The 12599-nt window shown below is 43.5% G+C and overlaps 1 protein-coding gene across 1 annotated transcript in view; it reads left to right on the top strand.

Moving 5' to 3' along the window:
* NUGGC (nuclear GTPase, germinal center associated) overlaps window positions 1-7990 on the top strand; it is a 41464-nt gene extending 33474 nt beyond the window's left edge. Inside the window, exons 15-18 of the mRNA XM_060013605.1 lie at window positions 996-1104; window positions 2159-2295; window positions 4321-4411; window positions 7838-7990. Coding sequence (XP_059869588.1) covers window positions 996-1104; window positions 2159-2295; window positions 4321-4411; window positions 7838-7983 — 483 coding nt within the window. The 3' untranslated portion in view covers window positions 7984-7990. The remainder of the gene's footprint in view (window positions 1-995; window positions 1105-2158; window positions 2296-4320; window positions 4412-7837) is intronic.
* The last annotated feature ends 4609 nt before the right edge of the window (window positions 7991-12599 follow it).

Below are 12599 nucleotides of genomic sequence, written 5' to 3'. Positions count from 1 at the left end.
AGCGGTCCTGAGTCTGCTACAGACGTAGCAAGCTTTGTCCCACTGAGAAGGAAGGAAGAGTAAATGCTGAGATGGTCAAGTAGCCCCAGTTCCCAAGAAGAATCTTCAAAGAATCCTTAGAAGTATAAACATTTGAACCCACTTGTAACATTCTCACTGACTTCTTTATCATTTTTGCCAGTATCATGAAGTATTATCCACAGCGGTGAAGTTTAAAGAAGAGTCTTTTTCTGCAGATCATTTTTTAGCTTTGAGGCCTCAAGACTCTTGTCTGGGACTCATTTGCTTAGTCCAGGCTGTCTTAGTCTGTTTGGGCTGCTGTAACAAATACCGTAGACCAGGCAGCTTACAAACAGCAGAAATTTACTTCTCACAGTTCTGGAACTGGAAGTATAAGATCAAGGCGCAGGCAGGTTTGGTGTCCGGTTGGGCCTGCTTCCTGGTTCACGGGTGGCCATCTTTTTGCTGTGTGCTTACATGGCAGACGGGGCAGAGGAGCTCTCTGGGGTCCTGTCTATAAGGGGGAATCATCCCAATGGGGAGGGCTCCCTCCTTAAGACCTAATCACCTCCAAAGGCCCCACCTCCTAATGCCATCACATCGGGGTTTAAGATTTCAACAGAAGAATCTGGGGGAACGTGACTATTCAGTCCACAGCACAGGCCCAGCCCAAATTACAGGGTAACACTAGAGAAATCGCCTGTGCCTCCCCCGCCCTCCCCCAAATGCCCCATCCCAGCAGCTTGCATGCACCCGAGTTCAACTCTGCAAATAGTTATCGAGTTTTCTGAGGTGCCCGGCACTGTGGGAAGCACTTGGGGATATAAAAGTGCTTCAGATAAAGTTCCTGCTTGTGAGGAGTTCACGGTGGCGGAGACGTGTGAACAGCCAACGATAATACAGGGCAGAGGAGGCGGTGGCCGTACACGGGAACCCCTGCCCTGCTTCTATTAAGGGATTGTCACAAATGGTTTTTTGTTAACGTGGATTCTCAGATAAGCGCCATCCTGGGAGGCCTGGAGGGACACATCCTCAGAAGGAAGAGGAGGATTTATGAGTCTCTCAGCACCTCTGTTCAGAACGACCTGAAGCCCTGTTATGAAGGTGGGCCCCCGAGAGTAACTTTTCCACCTCCTCCGGGGTCTGTCGGCTCCTTTAGCATCCTAGTCTGCTGCTCCCCCTTCAAAGTATTTGTCCTCCTGTGTCCTGAGTCCCCATAACACTCTTGGTCTACAAATTAAAACCAAACAATTGCAAGGGTGTGGGGAGAGGTCAGTCATGACCCATTTCTATCTGTGTGTTTCTAGTTCTTTCTGTCCACCCTTTATCTAGACACCTTGCTTCTCCTCTCCGTGCTGCATCTCAGCTAATTAAGCTATAAAATCCATTATCCAATTCTCATCCTTATTTTCTTTAAGTATTTGTAAACTCACTTTCCAACTTTTTCTTGGTTTGGTGGTCCCACTGTTTTTTTTCCTGGGGTGGGCGGGTGAGTTTGGAATTTTGGAAGCTACTGCTTAATTCATTCATTAGATTTTCAACATGAAAATGATCTAAATATTGAGTTAGTGTTTTGTATCATGTTATTCTATTTCCACGGTGTAGAAAATGGTGCTACATGTATGAATATATATGTGTATGTAGGTAGGTATGTATAATACATACGTGTGTGTGTGTGTGTATAGTTTGCTTGTCTTTTTTTTAATGTGCTTTTTAAATTTATTTTTAAAATAAATTTATTTATTTATTTTTGGCTGCGTTGGGTCTTCGTTGCTGCGTGCAGGCTTTCTCTAGTTGCGGTGAGCGGGGGCCACTCTTCACTGTGGTGTACGGGCTTCTCGTGGCAGTGGCTTCTCTTGTTGCAGAGCACGGGCTCTAGGCGTGCGGGCTTCACTAGTTGTGGCACGTGGGCTTCAGTAGTTGTGGCTCGTGGGCTGTAGAGCGCAGGCTCAGTAGTTGTGGCGAATGGGCTTAGTTGCTCCGCGACATGTGGGATCTTCCCGGACCAGGGCTTGAACCCGTGTCCCTTGCATTGGCAGGCAGATTCTTAGCCACTGCACCACCAGGGAAGTCCCTGTTTGCTTGTCTGTCTTTCTGGTGCTAAAGGTCTCTAAGCAAGTCCTTGCTGTGCTGTGACTGTGACTATCATTTTTGCCAGAGGTAGCTCAGATCACGGGCAAAAAAGCATGTGAAAGAATGAAAGATGTCCTCAGAAGAGGGCTGGACCGGCAGGTGGATGAGGGCATGTTCGAACGGGCTCAAGAAAGGATGCAGCACCAATTTCACCAGCTGAAGGTATTTGACATCCATGGTTTGAATTCCAGTCCCAAAGAGGCTCCTGGGGGAGCACAGGAAGCAGGTACAGAAGACAGAAGAAGTAGTAGTTGTTTGGGCCCAAATAGAGCTGGATGCCTTCTCTAGAGAGTGCCCAACTGATGGCCATGATTCTGGGGAGGAGGCCAGCCTCCACTGCCACCACATGCTGGCTCGGGCTTCTCTCTGAGACCGTGGCTTCAGAAATGCAGCCCCTCCAGCCCTCTCCTGCCTCTTTCCTCTTTACTGAGCCATCACTAGGACAACTGTAATATCTAGAGGGGATCCTAAGCTCTTCACAAACATGAGTTCATTGAATCCCCAGTAACTCTGTGAAGTATACTATTATTGTTCCCATTTTACAGATGAGAAAACAGAGGCAAAGAGAGGTGTATCAAGAGGTCACACAGCTAGTAAGTTACAGAGCAGGGATTTGGGAACAGATAACCTGGCTCCAGCAATAGCATAATCTTAAGACAGATTTTTTTTTTTTTAAATGAGGGAAAATGACTTGTCTACATAAAATACCAATAGATAAATGCCAGTCAACTATTATAGGTCAGTCTGTTACAGTCCCTGGCATAGATTTAGGTGTGACGCTGTCTATCTCAGAAGACAGTTCCTAACAGTTTCCTCAAACCTAAATGCTTCTATCAAGTACGCTTGGATGATCTTATCCCAGCCCTGGGTCTCTTAGCTAGCCAACCCCTCCCCAAGTAATATAAATTCTTTGTTTTAGTCCAAGGTACTGCTGGCTGCCCCCCACCCACCCCAGGCCCTAAGCCAATAGGGTTTGCAAATTCATCAGCCTCAGTGCAGGCTTAGCTGACTCTCTCCCAACCTCCTGAGGACCCCGGCTCCTTGCTATTTCCGTCCACCTCTGAACCAGCCTGCTTCCTGAAACCTGCTTCTGCACAATCTCCTCTCCCCGCTTCACCACCGTTATGGAAAATACATTTCTCCACAACACAAGGCATGTAATATCTCTTGGACCAGGCTAAGAGGTATCTCATTTACCAGGCGTGGTTTAGTTTCCATCATTTAACGTATTACCACCGACTACAAATACCTGCAGAAAATTTGCCAAACTCTACAGCTGTCAATCCCCACTGAATGTTTAAAAACCGGCCCTTAAGGTGCCCAAGAAAACAATTCCACGGAAAAATGATTAGCACGTTGAGCATGTACAAACGTATCTTAAGTGACAGCCATGCAGGAAGGTGAAACTGGGCCAGACCACAGAGGGTTCCCATTCTCTGATCTCACAAACAAGGAAGCTGAGGCCAAGGGCCTGAGGTACTAGAAGAAGGTTCACAGATGCAGCCGAGATTAGAGCTTTGGGTTCCCAGCCTGGTGCATTGAAGAAAAGACCATAAGACTTGGAGTCAGGAGATGCAGGTTCAAAACTAGGCTCTGTCAGGCTAGTGGAGAGTCCAGTGTTTTTCAAAGCAGGCAAGAGATGCTTAAAAGAGGAAAACTGGTTTTAGTTGATAGAACGACTGAGAGTAGCAAGAAGACATTTCTCAGGTAGTTGGAAAGTTATATATTAATGGTGTATTATGAAATGTAGGAGGTCAACAAACATTTACGCAGTGACTAAATGCATGATAGGACAATGGGACGGTGACCCTCTCTTTGCCTCTTTTTCTCTCTCTGCGGTGGCTGTTCTCCCCCCACCACGCCTCTGTGCCTCCTCGTTACTCCTGATTTGGTCATTCAGCATCAGAGGTACAATTTCCATGAGTCTAGGAAAGGAGATACAAAGGCAGGTGGGACCCCTCAGAAATGTTGTCCTGATGACTCTGGTCACCCAGGGTATTCTCAAGCGGTCCACCCTTGGACCTGACTTTGAAAAATGTGCCAAAATGCAAACTTTGAAAAAGTTGCCAAAAGACAACCCCAGTCGCTAACACTCTCTGGCTGGGGGATTGGGTGGGGTCCCTTTCATGAGATTCCTTTCCCTTAGGCTGTGCCCTCCTAACAGAATGACCGTCCTTTGTCCTGTAGAATGGAATCACGGAGAAGGTGAAGGGCAGCGTCACCACCATGCTGACCCTTGCTTCGTCCCAGGGGGATGGGCTCTACAAGGAGCTTGCAGGTAAATACATACAACCTTTGCATAAAGGGTGATGATGCCACACCCCTACCCCCCAAACTGTGGTTGCTCTTTGCTGGATTTAAAGAAATTAAGTTAGGAAGAATTTCTAGGGCAAGGGATGGAGATGATAAGAACAAGACTGCCCCCTCCTTTGCTGAGCACCCAGCTGAGACCAAGCATTATATTCGGGTTTTGTGTACAACGTCTCACCACATTCTTACATTCACCCTCAGGGGCAGGCATTCTTGCTCCATTTTGCAGATGCAGAAACAGAAACTTAGATAATGTGCTGAGGATCCGTAGCTGGAAAGCGGCAAAGTCAAATCCATACCTCTGTCCTGGTGTCTCCATAAACCCATTCTTTTAGATTGATATCTTCCCATGAGAAGCCTCATTTTCTGGTTGTGGTGGAGAAGGTTTGTTTTCATCCACCAGGAAGCTGGGGATGCAGCACCAGGGGCATGTGGTACAGGCAACCATCTCCCCTTCACACCATGGGCTCCACCAGGTCCCCTGGTGTAAACCGGAAAGTGTAAACTGGTGCAAACAGCGACTGGGCAATTGCTAGCAAAATTAAAAATGTGCACATCCTTTGGCCCAGCCATCCTTCTTCTAGGCATTTATCCTCTGATATCCTCATACATGGCAGAGTGGCACGTGCACAAGGTTATTCAGGGCAGCATTGTTCATGGTGTCAAGACCTCAGAGATCCGTCCATAGACTTAGGGGTCGTGATGGTTAAGCTCACTTAGCTACACCACTAGTAGAGGACCTCGCAACTGGTTAAAAAAAAAGCAGCTTTATATGTAGCTGTAAGAAACAAGCTCCAAGATATATTGTAAAGTAAAAAAAAAAAAAAAAAAAAGCATGTAATGTGTTGCCATTTGTGAGAGAGAAAAAAGGAAAAGCATATGTTCATGTCTGTATATGCAGAAAAATCTCCATGGGATACACAGCACCTGGTCACACTGGTCGCCTCTAAGGAGGGGAACTGGAAGCTGGAGAATGGGGAGGGCAGAGACTCGCTTTGCACTGGGTCTTTTAGGTTTTAAACTATGTGCACAGTTGCCTGCTTGGAAAAAAAAAGAGCTGCTGCCTTTGGTGAGTCCATCAGGGTGAAAGTGGTCAGGGCTATTTCCAAAGAAAAAGCCACAATTTCCGCTTCTAAAGGTCTGTCCTGCACTTAACGTATTTCTTTGGAAATCATCGTTCTTTCCCAATTCTGGCTGGTGAGACGGCCGTCTAACCTGTTCCCAGTGGTCTCTGGGAAGGAGATACGACACGCTTGCACTGCAATTTATCGGTCTTTCCCATGACCATCTGTCTTGAACCTGTTTTAAGATTAGAGTCACCCAATCGTGTCTTCTTTTAAGAACCCTCCCCGCCTCGAAGTGGTCAAAGGTCTTCCGACTCTCCAGGTCTCACAGACAGAAAATGTTCCCCAGAGTTTGATGTAAATTACTCTTTGCCATAATTTAAGACCGTCTCCTTTTCTTCCCATCACCAGCGAATATACACTATGTAGGGAGTACTGTGCCAGGTACCAAAGAGGTCTGAAACAGTGCCTGCTCTGAGTCTTAGCTGGTTGTTAAGACAAGATGTGCAAAACTGTAAATCACAATAGCAGATCATATGCATTCACTCTACGAGAAACCACAGCCCCCTCCTAGGTGCTGGGCAGTGTTCTAGGTACTGAGGGTACAGCAGTGACCAGTACAGACAAAAATCTCCATCTTCATGGAGCTTACAACCCAGAGGGCAGAAGGTAGACAGGAAGCAGAATAAATAAAGTGTGTGGCAAGCCAAAGAGCGATACACGCTATGGAGAAAAATAAAGCAGGGAAGGAGAGAGAGAGGTCCCGGAGGAGGGGCCAGGGTGGCCAGGGAAGGTCTCACTGGAAATGTGACATTTAAACAAAAACCTGAGGGAGGGGATGCACTTGGGCACCAGACTGTTATTCCCACAGTGCAGAAGACAGTGGTTATTCAGGGCTGGGACACTGGGGTAGCTTCAAGTAAGCTGGGCCCTAGAATGGAGCCTGGAAGGATAAATACGATTTAAGAGGCAGTGAGGAAATGGGAGACCTTCTAGACTCAGGAGAAAGACAAATAGACTCAGGGTTCTGACTCCCTTTTTTTTTTTTTTTTTTTTTTTGCGGTACGCGGGCCTCTCACTGCTGTGGCCTCTCCCGTTGCGGAGCACAGGCTCCGGACGCGCAGGCTCAGCGGCCATGGCTCACGGGCCCAGCCGCTCCGCGGCATGTGGGATCTTCCCGGACCGGGGCACGAACCTGCGTCCCCTGCGCCGGCAGGCGGACTCTCAACCACTGCGCCACCAGGGAAGCCCCTGACTCCCTTCTTGGTCAAGGTCTTGGCTCCCATCACTGGCCAGCTCAGGGTGGGTGGGTCTGAGTCATGATGCCGGGCATATAGAGCCAAGGGCGATGGAGGGGCTTCCGGGAGCAATGCCAGAGCCAACCCCAAGGTCAGTCTGAAGTGTCCCTTCAAAGAGGACTGTGTTTGTCAGGGTTCTCCAAAGAAACAGAACCATAGAATGTATACGTATGTCCATATAGAGAGAGAGAAAGAGATCATTTTAAGGGATTGGCTCATGCAACTATGGCAGTGTTGTGCATCCGAAATCTGATAAGGGAGGCCAGCAGGCTGGAGATACAAGAAAGACTTGCAGTTCAAGTCCAAAAGCAGTCTGCTGGAGAATTAATTCCCTCTTGCTCAGGGGAGACCAGCCTTTTGTTTTAGTCAGATCTTCATCTGATTAGATGAGGCCCACCCACATTGCGGAGGGCAATCTGCTTTACTCAGAGTCCACTGATTTAAATGTAAAGCTCATCCAAAAATATACTGACAGAAACAACCAGAATAACATTTGACCAAATATCTGGGCACCACAGCTCAGACAAGTGGACACATAAAATTAATCATCAGAAGGATACCATTTGATTGCATGTGATGGGCTAAGAGCCTGAGATGCCAAAAGTAAGAGCAGATTCCCTTAGAATGGGCACAGCTGTGGGGAGAGAGATCGGAAAAGGAGAGAGAGATGCCTGGAAAAGACCTGGGGGAGGTTTTGTGGGGGGTGTGCTTTGTATCTCCTTCCACTGAGCACTTATGAGGCCTTTGTAAAGACTCAGTGATTTCCCAGACCTTTTTTATGGGTAGGTTTGTGTTTATTTTCAAGGTGCCCCCTATGCTGAGATAAGCCTTAAGATAAGAGCAAGAATGCCTGGTTTGATCGAGCTATTTATAAAACATATTGACTGGACTGTCTGATCTCTAAGCTCCATTCTCAAGTTCAGATTCTGGGACAGGTGACCGAGGTCAGAACAGGATTCTCGGGGGATTTGTTTTCTGGGGACGTTTCTGAAAAAGACTAACTCCTAACGCTTACTTCCTGCTCTTCTGTAGATGTCAAAAGTGAATACAAGGAGATGGAGAAGCTGCACAGGAGCCTGAGGGAGGTTGCTGAGAATGCACTGCTGCGTAGGGGCATGCAAGATTTCCTTCTGAGAATGTCCCCCAGCAAATCTGGCCCCCCCAAAACATGGATTTAATTCTTGGGGCTTGGCACCATGGAATTCAAACCTGGAGGCAAATAATCAGATTTACTACTGTTTGTTAAAACCTAATAAAGAACACCTCCCAACTTTGGGGGGCTTTATAGACAACTCAGTATATTGTTACTTCTGTCATAAGCTGAGTACGAAGCAACATCATTTCATTTTTCTACTATTGCCAGAAAGAGTCATCGTGAAACCCTCACGAAGGTCTAAAGCTTTAGGGACAAGAAACTTGTGCTTTACTGGAGAAAAATATCTAAACAGCGAAAAACTTATATGTGGAATCTAAAATATGATACAAATGAACTCACTTATGAAACAGAAACAGACTCACAGACATAGAAAACAAACTTATGGTTACCAAAGGGGAAATGGGGTGGGGAGGGATACATTAGGAGTTTGAGATTAGCAGGTACAAAGTACTATATGTAAAAAGGATAAACAACAAGGTCCTACTGTAGAGTACAGGGAGCTATATTCAATATCTTGTAATAAATTATAATGGAAAGAATATGAAAAAGAATATATATATATATATAACTGAATTGCTTTACTGTACACCAGAAATTAACAAAACATTGTATATCAACTATAGTTTAATAAAAAGCAAACACCAAAAATAAACATTGAAAAACTTAAATATTGGGGGAAATATTGCAAAATAAAGCTTTAGGGACCCAATTCTATTTGCCCTTTTAATACTGATGAGACTTTTGGGTAAGGAGGTAACATTGTGCCATGGAAACAGCATGGGTTGTTCTGTGGGTTGAGAGCCAGACAGATAAGAGACCCGGCTTTACCACTTCTCAGGATTGTTACCTAAAATGAGCACTTCTCAAACATTTTGATCTCAGGACCCCACTCTTAAAAATTACTGAGAACCTTAAAGAGATTTTTTGATGTGGGTTATATCGGTTGATATATACTGTACTCAGAATTAAAACCAAGAAAAATTGTAAATAATTATCTACTAATTCATTTTAAAATGACAATAATAAACCCACTACATGCTTTCATAAATAACATATTTTTATGAAAAAAAGTTTTCAAAAAAATTTAGTGAAGAAGAGTGACGTTATTTTACACTTCTGCAAATCTCTTTATTCTCTGGCTTAATAGAAGACAGCTGGATTCTCTTATCTGTCTGCATTCAATCTGTTGCAATCTTTTTGGACAATGAATATGAAAAAAATACAGTCTCACAGATACAGAGGTGGAATACGGAAGAGTCTTTTAATAGACTCTTAGGTCATTTCTGGTTATCGTCTTTGATACTACAGTCTTGACAAGTGGTAATTTCTTAAAGGTTAGTTGCAGTGTGGAATCTGAAATCATACTGGTGAATTTTTTTTTATATCCCGTTACATTAAAATACATTTCTATCTCATATTCTGAATGTATCTTTTACCAATTGTGGTGTCAGGCGTTGGTCATTTTGAAAACATTCATTCACTGGGTTAAGCAGACCTTCCAAATGTTGACATTTCACTATATAATACTAAAAATCATATTTGTTGATCTCTCCACCAACTTCACCAGGAAAGTTTTGAAGTACTGGGAATCTGTCAAGCTCGTGGTGGAAGATACAAGTTTTATAAATATCCATTTTCCCCTAAAAGTTCAGCTTATCATTGGCAACAAGTACTGTCAGGTGTTTTCTTTGAAGTGATAGTTTCATTTTGTTCATTTTCGAGAAAATATCCACCATATAACTAAGTATGATTAACCATAGTTTGTCTGTCAAATGCCATTTCAAACAAAAATGATGTTCCATGAAAATACTGTCAAGTTCAACTCACAACTGAACCATACAAGTGCTTTTCTTTGAGGCAGTAGGAGGGCTTTAAGTGTATTCCCCATTCTGTCACATAAATTGGCATCTACTTAAGGGTCAATAATGAATAGAATTAATAACATAATATTTCACTAAGAACATTTGAAAGTGAAACTGGCCTTTTTTTGTTTTAACTGCAAGTGCAGAATAGTGAGAAATACAATAGTTACTAGAATAGTTTGGTGGCATTGCCTTGGTTCATGCTAAGGTGCAAGTGGTTTTACTATCTTTGTTTTTAAACCTTCCATGTAAGGGTCAACATGGTAAAAAGAAAAAGTAAAAAACGTCCTAATTCTAGTATAAAAATAGTTTGACCTACCAGACCCCAGAAGTATTTCAAAAACCCCCGAGAATCACAAATCATTTAAACTCCCTCAGCTTCAGGCTATTTATCTCTAAAATATGAAAACAGTAATACCTACCTTGAAACTACTAGGGGTGCCAGGAAGTTTAAAATAATGCTTTCAAGAATGCTTTTGGGGGCTTCCCTGGTGGCGCAGGGGTTGAGAGTCCACTTGCCGATGCAGGGGGACACGGGTTTGTGCCCTGGTCTGGGAAGATCCCACACGCCGCGGAGCGGCTGGGCCCGTGAGCCATGGCCGCTGAGCCTGCGCGTCCGGAGTCTGTGCTCCGCAATGGGAGAGGCACAACAGTGACAGGCCCGCGTACCGCAAAAAAAAAAAAAAAAAAAAAAAAAAAAAAGAATGCTTTTGACACACTGTACTCAAGACTACTTGATAAATGGTTATTATTTGGGGGCAGAACAGAAGTGGCATGGTTTAATGGCTTCTTTATTGGGATACTTGGCTAAGCCCAGCTCTTCCCACTACTAATATGACTTTTGACAATTCCTTAACATCTCTCAGATTTCATTTTCTCATATACCAAATGAGGGAGATGACCTGGATGGTTTTTAAATCTTTTGCGTCTTTAAAATTCTAGAATTTTAAAATTCTTCCCTTCTTATTTTGGTGGGGTTTTTTTTCCCTGAGTAAGATAAAAAAGGATTCATCCATGTAGGTTAGGTGGGTCTCAGTGCTTCCTTTTCATTTAAAAATTCTAAACACATACAGTTCCATTGCAGTTTGCACAGTTTCACTTTTTATATTTCAAGTGAGGAATGTGGATGACTTCTACTTCCAGCCATGCTTGAGTAACAGGGACCAGATTTACCCTCTGGCCTTAAGCCACTAAAAAAAAAAAAACCAAGCAAGATTTATGAAACAACGGTTTTCAGGTAGGAGAAAATAATAGTGCAGGACAAGGATCCCTGCCAGAAGGGAGACCAAAAAGGTGAGCCCTACAATTGCCCATTCTGCTGCCTGAATAGAGTTTCCAGGCCACAATACAGGAAGGCAGAATCCAGACAGAGCCTCAGGTCTCCCTGAGTTGAGACAGAGTTCAGAGTTTGGCGAGTCCAAGGTGGTTAGAATTCACAGGGTGAGTACCACGAAGAAAAGAGATGTACAGAGAGAAAGCTCCAGAGGTATGAAGCAGGTTTCCCTTGAATCTTAACTGAGTACTGACTAGCACATGCAACTGCCCAGAAAGAACCACTGGAAAGGAGCAGCCAGAAAAATAACTAAATCTCACATCAAGCTAGGGGCAGCCTTGGTGGAAAGACCCTCATACACATGGGGTGCCAAGTAGAGTTCTCAGAAGAATATTGCCTTAATATCGGGGCCAAAATAGTCCCAGATTAAAGGTTGCTGTGCACCCCCTAACAAAGTTTAAAAACAAGCTTCAGAAGGATCAAACTGTTTCCAAATAACTGCATCCCAAAACGAAACATGATAGCATTGAAAGGAATAAAAATTCCAGCACCCAACGATGGAAATTTCACAAGGTATGACATCAAAACAAAAATTACCAGATACGCAAGGAAGCAGGGAAATATGACCCACAGTGAAGAGAAAAATCAGTAGAAGCAGACCCAGAAATGACTCAGGTGACAGAATTAGTAGACAAGGATATTAAAATGGCTATTACAAATTTACTCCAAATGCTCAAGAAGATAGGATAAAAGATAAACTCAATGAGGAGAGAAATGAAAGAAATGAAAAAGACCCAAACTGAACTTCTCGAGATAAAAAAAATTTAATGTTCAGCTGGAATTAACAGCAGGATAGATGCTGTTTAAAAAAAAAGGTTACTTTTTTAAAAAGGTAAATATGTGAGGTGATGGATGTGCTAGTTAATTAACTTGATGGAGGAAATCCTTTTACAATGTATATGTATATCAAATCATACCAAACCATCATGTTGTACTCTTCAAGTATCTTACAATTTTGTCAATTTTACCTCAGTAAAGCTGAAAAAAAAAGAGAGAAAAGAAGAGTGCCCCTGAAGACAGCATAACAGAATGCAGTCAAAATGAAACACAGAGAGGAAAAAAACTGAAGAAAAAAAAGAACAGAGTATCAGTGAATTATGAGACATCATAAAGCAACCTAAAATATGTGTTACTGGAATCACAGAAGGATAGGAAAGAGATGCAGATATGGAAAAAAAAAAAAAACATTTAAAAGGACAATGGCTGAGAATTTCCCAAACTTTATAGAAACTATAAAGTTAAAGATTCAAGATTCAGTGAATCCCAAGCACAAGAAAACAGGAAAATCTCACCAAGACACACCATAAAAAAATTGCTGAAAACCACCAGTAATGAAGAGAAAATCATAGAGCCAGTGTGTGTGGGGGAAGATATTAAACACAGAGGAATAAAGATAAGAATGACAGCAGACTTCTCATCAAAGGCAATGCAATCCAGAAGAGA

The sequence above is a fragment of the Delphinus delphis genome, chromosome 6 (assembly GCF_949987515.2).
Source record: "Delphinus delphis chromosome 6, mDelDel1.2, whole genome shotgun sequence".
Lineage (NCBI taxonomy): Eukaryota > Metazoa > Chordata > Mammalia > Artiodactyla > Delphinidae > Delphinus > Delphinus delphis.
Note: the sequence above shows the minus strand (reverse complement) of the source record. Positions and strands in the feature narration are given on the sequence as shown.